The sequence below is a fragment of the Lipotes vexillifer genome, unplaced genomic scaffold (assembly GCF_000442215.2).
Source record: "Lipotes vexillifer unplaced genomic scaffold, Lipotes_vexillifer_v1.1 scaffold1093, whole genome shotgun sequence".
Lineage (NCBI taxonomy): Eukaryota > Metazoa > Chordata > Mammalia > Artiodactyla > Lipotidae > Lipotes > Lipotes vexillifer.
In genome coordinates, this window is record NW_006774793.1 from 310,086 (window position 1) to 325,644 (window position 15,559).

The following is a 15,559-nucleotide window of genomic DNA, read 5'->3' on the forward strand; positions in this document are numbered from 1 at the left end:
GATAATTAGACCAAGTATAAAAATGTATGTTGAAAACATTTTTCATTCAGAATGTCAAAGCAGTTGGTCCATGGTCTTTAGATCCAGGCTTGGAGTCTAACGCTTGTATGAAGACGACCCTCTACCTCCCCAGAGGACTTTAACACTTTTTCTTCGTTTTTAGTGTTCTTAAATTTCAGAATAATGTGCATATATTTTCTGTAATTGTTCTGGCTATTCATTGGGCTCTTTAAATCTGGAAGCTCATGGCTTTTAGTTCTGGGAAATTTTATTGCATTTCTTTGATAACTTTTTCCCCCTACATTTTCTCATTTTTTTAGTAGAATTTTGGATCTTCCAAATTGATCCTCTAATTTTATCACTTTTCTCCTATAATTCTACCTCTGTTTTTTTCTTTCTTTTTTTTTTTTGGAGGGGGTGATTTCCTTAATTTTATCTTCCAGTCATTGGCTAGGTATTTATTTTAAATTTCTAAAAGCTGTTTCTTGTTCTCTATTCCCCACCCCCAAGTCACCACCCCCAACCCTTTAAAAAAGTATATTCTTTCTTTACATCATAGGAGATAGAAGTTTTTCCCTCACTTGTGTAAAGTGAGCTCAAGGGTGGGCAGTCCAGGGTTGAGGCCACGTGATCAGGATCAGGGATCCAAACTCCCGTCTTGCCTTCCTGTCCCCCTCGTGCCTGTCTTCCATCCTTTCAGATGCCTCGCGGTCCTTAATAGCAGCTGCAGAAAGGAAGGCTACCTCCCAGTTTCACACACCACGGTGGGCAGAACTCAATCATGTGGCCAAACCTAGCTAAAATAGAGGCTGGAAAACATAGGCTAATTTATTTGTCTGCAACAGTCCCATGTAGAAATGAAGAGGAAGAGGGGAGTGGATGTTGAGACCTTGAGTTGAACCTACCTCAAAATCCAAATCTCTAGGCGGCCTTAAAAAAAAAAAAAAAAATCAGTCTCCTAGAATTCTTCCAGTTGGGCAGTGGTGGGAGCACATTTAGCCTGGCATTTGGCAGGACAGCTTCCAACACAGAGTGTAAGGCTTCCTTTATATCAGTGGTCGAAGCATTTTCTTAACGGGCCACATAGTAAACATTTTAGGCTTTGTGGGCCAGTCTCTGTCACGACTCTTCAACTCTATCATTGTAGTTGGAAAGCCACCACAGATAGTATGTAAACAGATGGCTGTGTTCAACAAAACTTTATGAAAACAGGTAGCTGGCTCATGGGCCCAATTTTGCCAATGTCTGCTTTATATCAATGTTTTACACATACCATTTATGAAAGTTTTAGTGCCCAAATAGCAACAGTATATGATTCTTTGCTTTTTTTCCCCACTTAACCCTTAATACAGTGATAGACCTGGACCCAGTGGAGCAAAAAGACCGAAGGCAGTTTCTGTTCGCTGTGCTGACTGGACAAGATCCTGAGCAAGGACAGTAAGCATCTGCTTCCCACTTTGAAAGACAGGAGACGGAGGCGTCACACAGGAATTTAGGAGTTTGAGTTTGGCTTTGTGGTGATATGGAATATTTTAATAACTTCTTTCATATTAATATACTCCTAATGAATTTCCCATCTACTTGAGTCTAATTTATGTTTGTGACTAACTACCTGATAAATTATATCATCTCACAGGATTAGTTCATTTCTCACCCATGCCAGCCCCGATAAGCACTTTTTTTTTTTTTTTTTTGAGGCAGCAATTTACTTGAATACTTAGTGCCCCCTACGGAAAGGGCAAAACGCCTTGACACTCTAGGATAATTTGATTCATTTCTCTCAAACATAGCACCATACCATTGCTAGCTTACCAAATATTATGCCTTTATAATAGCAATTTTATTTTTGACTTAAAAATGATTTCTCTACAGGAATACTTTGAAGTAAATTCTGGGTCTACTCTAAGTTTTAGGAAAGCCAATTGTCATTATTCATATAATCTGAGGAGTCCTCCCTTTTAGAGGTTCCAGATGAAATGCATGGGATATATAGAGAGAGACTAAAACATTTCTCATTTAGCTGAATTTTGAAAATCAAATTTAAGTGGACATCTGGGTTTTCTTTTGTTTTTGGCAAAATCTGGCAACCCTACCTCCTTTTCGTGTGTGTGGGTAAGTAGTATGGGACTGGTGTTCTAATCCATTACTTTTCTAACAGCCCAACAAATTTAATTTGCATTTACTTTGTCTCCAGTTAGTCCTAAGAAGGACTGAAAAAGGAGCCAGTTGAAATAAACCGTGAATCTGACTTCAGTATCACTGTGGACTTAAACAGATATAAGCTTACTGGTAACTTTTGGAAATGGAAAGAGCCTTGGTCGTTTCTCTTGCGTTAATGTTAAATTTAGCTTTTTCTTTTCTCCTCTCAGCATTCCTACAACTCTCTCTTCCTTTATTCCTTTACAGTGGTAATCTTTTTCTTTTCTTTCTGTGATCATCTACTCAATTTGATTTCAATTGATTTTACCTTTGATTTTCTTTTTGCCTGGATGATATAGCAGATAGAACATTGCCTCTGTAATCACACAGACCTGGTTCTGAATCCTGACTCTTCCACTTACTAGCTCTGTGATGTTTGACGTATTATTTAATTTGAAGGCTCCGGTGAGGATGATACTGAAATAACATAGTTTACCTAAAGCACTTGCTATTGTGCACGTGATGTGGTGATGTGAGTTACCATACGTTTCCTGGGAAAATGGGTGGAGGAGTCAGTATTATCCCTTTGCTTTGTTGAAGTTCTCAGTACGGATACAGAAACATAATCACAAACGAATATTGCTTAATGACTAGGAATGCATCATTTTCAGGATTTCTTCTTTTCAGCTTGTGTTTAGCTGTGATTTAAAACGCTTGAATTTTTGGTCCTATTCTTACTCCCTTAGCACTTTCTATTAGCCACCAATGTTAGCTTTTAAAAAATTAATAGGAATATTAAATGTCCAGAATAGGCAAATCCAGAGAGACAGAAAGTAGATTAGTGGTCACCAGGACTGAGGGAGAGAACAGTGGGGAGTGACTGCTTAATGGGTATAGATTTCTTTTTGTGGTGATGAACGTGATCTGAAATTAGATAGTGGTGATGGTGGCACAACATTGTGATTATACTAAGAAATACTGAATTGTACACCTTACAATGGTTAAAATAGTAAATTTATGTTATGTAAACTTTACCTCAAAAAACTTAATAGGTATCAGTTTCTGGAATTCAATATCATTCTTTGCTAGACTACGTCAAGGTAATAATAGTCAGCCTTCTGTTATCTGCAGGTTCCCCCCGCATCCATGGATTCAACTAATGGTGGATGAAAAATATTTGAAAAAACAATTCTAGGAAGTTCCAAAAAGCAAAATTTAACTTTGCCATGTACCGGCAACTATTTATGTAACATTTACCTTGTATTTACAACTATTTATATAGCATTTACACTGTATTAGGTATTATAAGTAATCTAGAGGTGATTTAAAGTATATTCTATATGCAAATCCTACACCATTTTATATAAGGGACTTGAGCATCGGTGGATTTTGGTATGAGGTGGGTCCTGTAATTGCTGTTAACTGCTCACTGCTTAGGAGGAACTGTGCTGTGTTCTTTACAGTATCATCTTCCAAGACTTACAACTCTAAGGAGTACACCTTTTATATTCATTTTGCAATTCTGTATTCCTTCTGTTTCCTTTACTCTGCTCAGGCTTGGCATAACACTTTTATTTATAAGTGTCAAACCTCTTCTAACTTCCATAATTTGGTTTTTGTTCAACACCTCCACTGCCCATTTCAAATCTTTCAGCAAAACTGTAAACCATCTTAAAAGGAATTATATCTCAACAGTTGAGACAACTTGATCAACCACTTTACCTCGTCTTAGTTCCTTCCAGACCTGTTACTTTAAATTAAAACGATTTCTCAGTCTTTTGCTGTTGTAGTCTTGTAAAATGGAGGAAAGGGAGAAGTGATTCAAGGAATACAATGTGTAATTTATGGTTACTTTTATCCTTTTTTTTTTTTTTTTTTCAAGCCTAAGGGTATCAGCAGTACTGAGTTAAATGGATTTTTTTTTCCCTTTAGTTTAAAGTTTACAGTGGTAAGTGACCCTATGGATGAGGAAAAGAAAGAATGTCAAGAAGTAGGCTACGCATATCTGGAACTGTGGCAGATCCTGGAATCGGGAAGAGACATCCGAGAGCAAGAGCTAGACAGTGAGTGATACGTTTCTGTGCTCCTCAGTTCCACTTATATCTAAGGAAATCATCCTAATAGTGAATACCTTTTTTGTTTTACCTTTAATACATAATTACCACTACAGAGTTGATGAGAGAATCTGGATTGAAATCCCTACAGCTGTATTTATTTCTAGATCAAGTATGAATGTAATCAGTTGTGTATCTTAGCCCACATACCTCCTGACAACTAGAATCTATTATGAATCTCCAGTGTTTGAGACATGGAAATTTTGAAGACACATTGTTTTGATTTCATTCAAATTTAAACATCAGACTTTCTCACCGCCCTTATTGACTCTGTTCTGAAAACTGTGTACCTTGTTTCCTCTTACCCACCCAGAATGGTCATGCTTGATTGTAACCTCTTCAGTCCCAACATTTCAATCATAAAATCCTATTAATTTTACCTCTTAAGTGTTCTGAATCTGTCCCCACCTCCTCTGTTAAACTTCAGAATTCTTCTTTTCTTTCCTGAATTACTCACTCAACAGCCTCATGACTACCTTCCCTGATCTACTTGTGCCCCCTTGTAATATATTCCCCAAAGAATGGACCCACTTTTCTAGAACCCAAATAAAAAACTGTAATTTCTAATCCCTTCAGTTAAAACCACATTCCTTACAAGACAAATGGCTTGTTGTGCTCTGGCTCCTGCTTATCAATACAGCTTCATTTCTGCCATTTCTTACAGTTTTCCAAACTTGTCCTCCTATCTTGGCACATGCTGTACGTGCTTAGAATATCTTTTACTTTTTGAAGACTAATGGATTGTCTCCAGAAAGCCTTTTCCGATTCTGCGTTCTGGATTGGTGCCCCTTCTATGTGTTCCCAAAGCACCTAGAGTTTTCATCACAGCACCTACCATACTATACTGTAATGACTGTGTTTTCCATCGTCTTCCACCAGATTGAGTCCCACTAAAATATGAGGTATAACTTTATTTAGTATCCCCAGCACTTAATGTGGAAAATACCAGGTATTTAAGTGTTTGTTTTTCAATGAATGACACTGCTGTCTGACATGTTTCTTTTTCCTTTCCCAACAGTTGTTAGCCCTGAAGATCAGGCTACCCCCATAGGAAGGCTGAAGGTGTCCCTTCAAGCTGCTGCTGCCCTCCGTGCTATTTACAAGGAGATGACTGAAGATTTGTTTCTGTGATGGGCAAATGCTATTCCATTCTAAACCCTGAGGGAACCATAGTAAAAAGTCTCTTATAAAGTAACTTGTCCTACCATGAATTTGGTTTACTATGATGTCTCAAGCTAATGATGAAAGCTTAGAATGATGAAAGTTTCTTTCTGAGATATTAGCTGGATTAAGGGAATTATTCTCTAATGGCTTGGTACTTTTCCAGGCGAGAAGCAGGCTTGCTTTCAGGAACTGCAAAAGAACTGTCACAGAAGGTGAATTTACAAAAACAACACAACAAAAAAAAAACCCACAGTTTATTATCTCTTAGTTCTTCCAAAATTGAAAATATCAAGTCCTACTGCTAAGGAGAAAATAACAAACAAACAAAATCCGAGACCCCTCCCCCCCTCTTCTCTTAAAGTCAGTCACAGAACACAGAAGGAACTGCAGTGGGACAGGTGGGTGCAGAGAGAACCAGGAGGGAGAGGATGGCAAGATAAACTCCCCAAATACTTAAAAAGCTGTTCAACAGAAATTGTGATAAATACAGGACAATGCGAGACAAGTAAAAACAAGGAGCAGCAGTGACGAGAGGCTGTGTTGTAGATGTGGCCTCTCTTCCTCTTCTCTTTTCTCGTCAGGGTATTCTAGGCCCAAGGCACGACTTACCCCTTCCAGATCTAAATGTTGACTCCTTTGAGCCTCCTTCTAGATTTTCACTAGAAGCAGTACATGAGACACAGCCATTTTCCCTCATATATCAGAAAAAAAAACAGTGGTAATTCTGCTTCTACCATTGTACCATGTGTGAATTTGTAAAGAAGATGAAACCGAGCCAGGGAGTATCACTGCTTCTTATGTCTTCCAAGGCAGCAGAAATACCTCAGAATCTGCATGAGGCAAGAAAGCAGGAGAACTCAGATGGAGGTACCAGCCTGATCAGACTCACTAGCTCAAGTTGTATGGTTAACACCATTAGCAAATTCCAAGAACCTTTTCTTGAGTACTGCAAAGATGGAACTTAAAGAGATGTGAGGAAGATCATGGCAGTAGGGTAGGATGGAGGATTGAATCTGCTGGTCAAGAACCATGGTACAGGTAGTTAAGGGTCACCTTGTACCAATGTCTTGGAAATACGGCTTTGAGACATCAAAGAATAAGATGTCAGAAGCCAACGATGTCCTGGCAGAAGGTGACAGGAAGAGAGAGGAACGAAACGGTATTTATTAACAGTGGAAGCCTCTGCCCTTCTTTAGGAACACCTCCTCCCTTGCCATCTGGATGGGGCCATTGGCACGTGTCCTGGTGGACCTGGAATTCCCCAAGTAGATTGGTCCGCACAAATGGCCCCCTAAACCAATAAACACAAATGGCAAAACTTCAAAAGAAAAAAAGGAAAAATACAGTTTCTATGTCATGTAAAATTTTCAGGGATTGGCTGAAGGAAGAATGGAGCTGAGGGCCAAAGTTCTGAAGTTACTTCCTCTTTTTCTTGGGAGGTGCAGAGCTGTGTCTGGAACCTCGGTTAGAGCCTCGGCCTGAACTGTGCACAGATGCCTTCCTCTTCCGGCTCATACTGCGACTCTGTTCCTCTTCCTCCTCATAGCGACTTTCACGGTCAGCTAAACAGAAGAACGTGGCACTAGTTAGCTAGACGTTAGCTTTAGGTATCTAACACTGCTGGACACAGCACGAAATAATACAGAGAAGGTACTTTGGAGTCAGTTTTAATCTTTACTCAGCTGCTTACTAGTTGTATCATCTTGGGCAAGTACTTAACCTTTCTGAGCCTTGGTTTATTTACAAAATGGAAAACTGTTTTAGGATTAAAGGTAATCTATGCAAAGGACTTATCACAATGCTTAGGATACAGTACAGTACTTTCCTTTTCAACTTTCATTTACATTTGGCATTTGGTTTCAGAGTAATTAAAACTAGTACTACAAAAACATTCCTAACCTGGAAGAGGCCCAGAAAGCTAGACTATTATAGGACTTAGATTTGGAGACCAAACAGCCTAATTTTGGAGCCTTACAAGACTATCATGGCTAAGGGCCCACTGGGGGGTTGAGCAGATGAAAAAAGCATCCAAGTCGGCAGAGTTGTGCCACCTGGAGAGTATGGACACACTCCAGACCTCATTTCCTTCTCTGGTCAATGAAGTTGTAGCTGTGGCTCCACATCAGTTTTATATTGTTCTTATGTTACTCTTATTTGGCAAAAAATGTTGAAACCTGTGCCTCAAAAAAATAAAACAACAACAACAAATCTACCTTTTCGGGCTTCTTCCTCCAGTTCATCCCAATCCTTTCCACTCTCTTCTTCACTGCCCAATGATTCCTTGGAATAATCTGGAATAACATTGATTAAGCATTATTTATTAGACAGGAATGGAAAATGGAATGATAAAATTCTTCCCTTCTAAAGCCTCCAGAAATGACATTAGGTTAAGAAGTCATGAACACTTTTTCCTATGAAGACTAACCTGATTCTTCAGCTTCTGATGAATAATCTTCATCACTGTCCTCCTCCTCCTCTTCATAGTCATCCTCTGAAGGATTAAAAGTCTCATCTTCGATTTCAGACTCAGAATCCCCTTCCTCAGCATCACTCCCCTGGTGAATTAGAGAGAGCATAATACTGTACACTGGGTGTTTTCCTTTTTTTTTTTTTAAACACTTACTTTATTAACTTAATGAATTAATTCAACCCACTTAGCACACCAGCATTATTTCTAATTTTACATGAAAAAATGAAACAAAAACACCCAAACCCCTGAGTGACCAAGAGATACAAAGACTTAATTAAAATTAATATAAGGTACAATCATTAGATACCCTAAAGATCTCATTCACATTTCTTAAAGAGTCACTTCATCCTCCTTCACCCAGGAAAATTAACCACAGACATACTCTTGGTAATAATGCACTATACAGAGATAGGAGGGCGATTTTTTAGAAAACAATTTTTGCAAGATGACCTGAAGAATTTTCTCCCAATACTAAGAAATTCTTTGAAGGAACAGTTTTTGTAACCTCAAATCTTGTCAGTGGCTACCGATGCCCAATTTATCATTTACCTGTAAAACTAACTTGGAGAAACAACGATACCAAGTTGAATTCAGAGCTTCTCCCGTTTGATCTGGTCCCTTACGTACTACTTATATGGCATTCTCCTAACCGCCCAAATGATAATGGGCAGCACTATGTACCAGAAAAGAAACCCCACACTCACGCACCTCACCCTCAGGTTCCAGGAAAGACCAGCCACCTTGTTCAAAGAAGCCCTCAGGGTCATCAACAATGGTCTTCATAATTTTAGTCCAGTTGAGGGACTGTACTCCTTCTGTGTACTTTAGGTCACAAGAACTGGGAAAAATAACATTATAAAGTCAAAATCAATCCTCTATACTTTGTGAGAACATCCCGTGTCATCTTGGTCATTAGCATCTCTAAAGAGCAGATACCCTCTGCATACTTGGGAGCAGGTATTCTTTGCACTGTGCCACCACAACGTACCCAAACGTCTGATGTTTGGTCTCCCAGAGCACTAGCCCTCACGAGAGCAGACCTTTTTTTAGCATTCAAAGTGCCTTGTGTTAAGAAATGCTCTAATATTTATTCATGTCCATGAGGAGCACAGAGTCAAAGTGGGTGGGAAAGAAGAGAAAAGAAAACCAAAAAACAATAATAGTAAGGACCACAACAAGAAACCTTCAGCATAAAACCTGTCTGAGAGACTAGCATCAAGCCATTATGGGCACAATCATAAACACTGAAACTCCTGCTTCTAGCCATGATGGGAGTGCCAAGGACTAGATTTACGTTTGTGCCTTAAACAACCAGAAAACCAAACAAAATATGGAACAACAGTTTTCAAACATTGCATAAAAAGCAGCACAGGACTAAAAAAGCACTGTGGAACTACACAATGGAATGAACAGCATCAGGAATGGTAAATATGTGAGTAAATATAAAAGACTTTCCCCTACTCATTTTGTAAATTAAAGGATAGCTGTTTAGAAGCTAAAATAATAACAATAAATTGTGGAATTCACAGTATATTAGAAGTAAAATGGATGATTAATAATAGCAGAAAGGATAGAAGAAGAGAAATGGAAGCATAACAACCTTCTAACAGAAGTGGTATATTATCTGAATGCAGACTGTGATAAGTTAAAGATGTATATGTAAACCTTACAGTAATCATTATAAAAGTAAAACAAAGATTTGTAGAGCTAATCAGCGAACTAGGAAGACAATCATAAAGAATCATAAAATTAATCTAGGGACAACTCCTGGTGATCCAGTGGTTAAGACTTCACCTTCCATCCCTGGTCAGGGAGCTAAGACCCCACATGCCTTGCAGCCAAAAAACCAAAACATAAAACAGAAGCAATACTGTAACAAGTTCAATAAAGACTTTAAAATTGGTCCACATCAAAAAATTCTTTAAAAAAAATCATAAAATTAATCTAAAAGAAGGCATAAAAAGAGGAGAAAAGCAACAAGAACAGATGGGAAAACAAATAGCAAGATGGTACATTTACTGGTGGTCCAGTGGTTAAGAATCCACCTTCCAATGCAGGGGATGCAGGTTCGATCCCTGGTCAGGGAACTAAGATCCCACATGCTGTGGAGCAACTAAGCCAGTACACTGCAACTACTGAGCCTGCATGCCACAACTACTGAGCCTGTGCACCACAACTAAAGAGAAGCCCACGTGCTGCAACAAAAGTCCCACATGCCACAACGAAGATGCTGCAATGAAGATGCGGCGTGCAGCAACTAAGACCCAAAGCAGGTAGGCAGGCAGGTAGATAAATTGACCTTCTTTAAAAAAAAAAAGAAAAGAAAAAGAGAAAGAAAAAAAAAGATGGCAGATTTAAACCCAGCCATGCTAATAATTATACTAAATGTAAATGGCCTGTTTTTAGCATTGAAAGGTAGACATTCTCAGAATGGATTAAAAAAAGTAAGACTCAAATATATGGTGTCTCCAAGTAAATCACTTTAAGTATAAAGTAACATAAGTTAAAAGTATAAGGACAGGGCTTCCCTGGTGGCGCAGTGGTTGAGAGTCCGCCTGCCGATGCAGGGGACACGGGTTCGTGTCCCGGTCCGGGAAGATCCCACATGCCGCGGAGCGGCTGGGCCTGTGAGCCATGGCCGCTGAGCCGGTGCGTCCGGAGCCTGTGCTCCGCAACGGGAAAGGCCACAACAGTGAGAGGCCCGCGTACCGCCAAAAAAAAAAAAAAAAAAAAAAAAAGTATAAGGACAGAAAAAAAGACACACCATACAAACACTAACCAAAATAAACCTAGAAGTCTATAGTAATATCACACTGCGTAGATTTCAAAACAAGAAATGTTACCAGAAATAAGAAAAGACATTTCATAATGATGGGGAAAAAAAAAAAAAAATCAAAAAAAAAAATTGATAAACCTCTAACCAGACTAACAAAAAGAGGAAATTATCAATATTAGGAATGAAAGGGGATATATGATTGCACAAATACTAGAATTGATAAACTTAGACAAAATAAACCAGTTTGTTGAAAGATACAAGTTGATTCTAGAATTTATGTAGAATAGCCAAAATAATAATAGCCAACTTTGAAAAGGAGCTAGATGGGAAGACTTACACTACCTGATTTCAGGATTTACTATAAAGCTACAATATTCACGACAGTACAGTATCAGTGTAAGGACACATAAATCAATGGAACAGAATACAATACAGAATCAGACCCTCAGAGCTAGATGGGAAGACTTACACTACCTGATTTCAGGATTTACTATAAAGCTACAATATTCACGACAGTACAGTATCAGTGTAAGGACACATAAATCAATGGAACAGAATACAATACAGTATCAGATCCTCTCCTACAGAATACAATACAGAATCAGACCCTCAGAGCTAGATGGGAAGACTTACACTACCTGATTTCAGGATTTACTATAAAGCTACAATATTCACGACAGTACAGTATCAGTGTAAGGACACATAAACCAATGGAACAGAATACAATACAGAATCAGACCCTCTCCTACATATTCTTTTTTTTTTTTTTGAACAAAGATGACAAGGTAAATCAATGGGTAAGGGACAACCTTTCCAACAAATGATAACTAGAATAACTGGCTACATATATGCAAAGTATGAATCTTGATTCTTACACCACAGTAAAAAAAAAAATAACTCAAAATGGATCACAGACCTAAATATAAGACCTAAATCTATGGAACTCTAGAAGAGAATAGAAAATTTTTATGACTTTGGGTTAGGCAAAATTTATTAGATAAGACATAAAGAGCAGAAATTACAAGAGAAAAAAGTTGATCAAACATATTTCATGAAAAATTTACACTTTTGGTCTTTAAAAGACATCTTAAGAAAATGAGAAGGCATAGAAACTACTGGAAGAAAATATATGCAAACCCTATATTCGATGAGAGACTTATATCCAGCCTAAAAAATTCTTAAAACTCAGTAATAAGACAAGCAATGTGATTTTTAACATGGGCAAAAAACATGAATATACTTTATTAAAAGTACAGAATGACACATAAGCATAAAATGCTAAAAATTATCAGTAATCTTGGAAATGCAAACTGAAACCACAATGAGACAGCCACCCACCACAATGGCTAATACGGAAAAGACTGACAACACCAGGTATTGGTGAGGATGTGGAGCGACTATAACTCTCACATGCTGCAGGTTTTCCAGCCACTCTGGCAAAGGATTTGGTAGCTTCTCAACAAGTTAAACATACACTTAACCATAAAACATATGACACAGCAATCTCACTCTTAGGTCATTTATCCAAGAGAAATGAAAACATATGTCCATACAAAGACCTGTACATAACATTTATAGCAGCTATTCATAAGACCCCCAACGGGAAACAACCCAAATATCTATTAACTGGTAGATGGGTAAATAAAGTATGGACTCTCCATACAGTGGAATACTATTCAGTAATAAAAAGGAATATAGTAATGATGTGCAGAACAACTTGAATCAATTTCAAGAGCATTATGCCAAGTGAAGGATGAAAGATACAAAAGATTACATACTTGTACAATTCCATTTATGTGAAATTCTAGATGAAGCAAAATACACAGTGGCAGAAACCAGTGACGGCTGAAGGGAGGGGAATGACTATTATAAAGGGGTATGAGGAACTTCTGTGAGTAAAGGAAATATTCTATATTCTGATTATGATGGTAGATACAAGACTGTACACGTTTGTTGAAACAAATCAAATCATATACTTAAATTGAAGAATTTTATTACATGTAAATTGTACCTCAATAAAGCTGATTTTAAAAAGTATACAAATTTAATAAATATTTGTGATACCATATCACTTACCTGCGTATGTTTCTTAGGAAAATCCTCATATTAACTATAAATTTGTATCTTTCTCACAGTCTATTTCTAAGCTCTCTCAACCCATTTCTTAAGAGGAGATTTATATTTATAGTGCCTCCCCTTCACAAATAAGTGGAGGGGGAAGGAGGGCAGAGCAGTCTACACTCATGGCTACACATGCCTCACCCCTTACCTATGTAGTGATGTCTCCCTTTTTATCGGGGTTCCAGTACTTCTATGAGGAATTCTTTTAGCTGAAGTGTCAGAATATGAATGTCAAAGGCTAAAATAAAAATATATTCTCTCATCTTTTAGTAAAAATAGAGAACTAGAAAGAAATATCCCCCACTTTTTGTAAATAAATTATTACACATGTGTATGGATCTTTTTATATATCCATCAAGTAGAATCAAAAAAGATCTTAGATTTTGATTTTCCTATATCCATAAACTACTGTTGGGTATTCAGGAAAAAGTGGCTCTGTCTAACAGATCCCAAATTTTAGAGTCCTGGTTGATAACAACACAAAGGCAGTTTCACTAAGTACACCAGCAGATTTTATGTATGACATACCACACTCATATTCTATGGTACAGTGTTCATGGGCTAAGTGGGAGATTGCTGGCAGGTTTACTTACTTCAACCATTCCTTGATGGGGTCAAGAGAGGCAACAGGAATGGCATTGATCATTGTCACTTTTTTGCTGTAGTCCTTGTAGACGATTACCATGTCAAAGTTCTTCAGGTGAAACTGGACTCGCTCAAAGTGAATCAGCTCCACTTCATCCAGCGTCACCACAAAAGGTGGCTGTCAGGAAAAGAAAAGGATTATTTTCATAAAAATACTTCCCACAAAGCACTAGCATTTTCAAACACTTTCAGGATCTAAAAATCACTACACAAAGGATAACTAAACTGTTTTTTTGTTTGTTTGTTTTTTGGGGCAAAGACTAAATACAAGATACCAAGAAGCCCCAGTGAAAGGATCTGCAAGATCAAAATCTTTCCTCAAGGAGAATACATTTAAGGAAATTATGTAAAGAAACTATCTTTAAAAACTAAAGAGACTTTTAAAGAATCATTTGTTCAGTAAGTTTTATATCTAAGATACGTATCAAAAATGAAAATCCAAAGAAATAAGGACCTAGTTTTCAAAATGTCTACCCTCTTGCTTTCTTTTCTCTAACACTTGTTTTCCTAAAAAGAGGTCAGAAATACTCACCCACTCTGTAGCATTTACCAGCGCACTACTAGTGGGCTGGAGGAGGCAGGTACTCCTATAGGGAGCGCCATTGAATCTGAAAGACAGCAAGAAACTCACCTAAGATGGGGCTCATTGCAAGAGAAAGTGCTGCTGCCACAACAGGCTTCTTTCCTTTTCCCATTCCAAACACAACTCCAGCATGCTTGCTGGAAACTCATTTCCAGAGGGAGCCTCTCAGTCTTAGCCATTCACCCCAGCCCTTAAACATTTCCAAGAAGGAATGGATGTCCATAGGAAAAAGGACATGATATGTCATGTTAAATTATTATTAAAGGAAGAATAACTAATTTTTCTAAAGGCCGAAAAGAGGAGGAGATACATTACCCCAAGTCCCTAAAAGGCACTTCAAATTCCAGTTCCTCCTTAGTTAGAGCTTCTACTTTCTCAATGAAATTTTTAAAGGCTGTTTTCAGTTTGTGCCTCATTTCTCGTTCCATCTGCAGAAGAAAAAATTATGAATTAACTATAGTTATCACTTTACTTGTTAACAGTAATCCCTTCAAAAAGCATGAAGTGGGGCTTCCCTGGTGGCGCAGTGGTTGGGAGTCCGTCTGCCGATGCAGGGGACACGAGTTCGTGCCCCGGTCCGGGAAGATCCCACATGCCGCGGAGCGGCTGGGCCCGTGAGCCATGGCCGCTGAGCCTGCGCGTCCGGAGCCTGTGCTCCGCAACGGGAGAGGCCACAGCAGTGAGAGCCCCACATACAGCGGGGGGGGGAAAAAAAAAAAAAAAGCATGAAGTGCTTTTGTAGTCCTTAATTCTGATAACTATGATACTAGCACAGATACTTTATTACAGGTCACCATAACATTAACTGTAGAGCTGAGCCTGCAACTTAAGTCTAATCCATAAGCCATAGCATTACACCATGCCAGCAGATACTTGAGAAAGTTCTGCAGATAGTTTCAGGTGGTGTTTATAAAATATAACAATTACTGAACTCAGATCTGGACTGCATCCTACCTCACTCCCCTGCAAAACCAAATTTCACCTGCTCAGCATAGAGGTCATCTCGGTCATGCATATGCTGATGTTTCCCCAAGTCTGTGGTGATCTCCCCCACTTCTGTGTAGAACTGCACATCTGTGTGCCGCTTCTTCCCAAACATGATGGCATTCTGAGGGCACAAAGCAGAAAGAACAAGAAAGAAGTCATAAGACTTCTTCCACAAAGAAGTCTACACAACAGACAAGATAACAACAAAACATGAAAATATTAAACATCCACACTGGAAACCACAGCATTTATGTAAAAACAGTTAAACCATCCCTGGTGTCATCATCAATAATGACATCTGGGAATATGAAAGAGTATAAATTTTTAAAAGATTATGTTGGTATTAAATTGTCTAAAGCAAAAATTTTCTATTTCAGAAACAGGAATTTAGAGAAGACCTTATACGTTTCGGAGGTCATTATATATCACACCAAAGGAACAAACACGCTTAGCACCTTCTAGATGTCAGGCACTGTGGACTTTATAACCATTATTGGATTCAATCCTCCTGATGATCTTATGCAATAGGTGATATTTTTCATCACTATTTCAAGGGAAAG

The 15,559-nt window shown here is 38.3% G+C and overlaps 2 protein-coding genes across 2 annotated transcripts in view; one reads left to right on the forward strand and one right to left on the reverse strand.

Moving 5' to 3' along the window:
• Window positions 1-5,745, forward strand: part of RPGRIP1 (RPGR interacting protein 1) — a 66,385-nt gene extending 60,640 nt beyond the window's left edge. The window contains 3 exon segments of the mRNA XM_007449509.1: window positions 1,353-1,437; window positions 4,072-4,202; window positions 5,272-5,745. Coding sequence (XP_007449571.1) covers window positions 1,353-1,437; window positions 4,072-4,202; window positions 5,272-5,384 — 329 coding nt within the window. The 3' untranslated portion in view covers window positions 5,385-5,745.
• Window positions 5,656-15,559, reverse strand: part of SUPT16H (SPT16 homolog, facilitates chromatin remodeling subunit) — a 35,040-nt gene continuing 25,136 nt past the window's right edge. The window contains exons 19-26 of the mRNA XM_007449508.1: window positions 14,995-15,120; window positions 14,328-14,440; window positions 13,962-14,037; window positions 13,378-13,547; window positions 8,596-8,725; window positions 7,843-7,972; window positions 7,631-7,708; window positions 5,656-6,979 (exon numbers count right to left, since the gene is read on the reverse strand). Of these exons, the coding sequence (XP_007449570.1) occupies window positions 6,834-6,979; window positions 7,631-7,708; window positions 7,843-7,972; window positions 8,596-8,725; window positions 13,378-13,547; window positions 13,962-14,037; window positions 14,328-14,440; window positions 14,995-15,120 (969 nt within the window). The 3' untranslated portion in view covers window positions 5,656-6,833. The remainder of the gene's footprint in view (window positions 6,980-7,630; window positions 7,709-7,842; window positions 7,973-8,595; window positions 8,726-13,377; window positions 13,548-13,961; window positions 14,038-14,327; window positions 14,441-14,994; window positions 15,121-15,559) is intronic.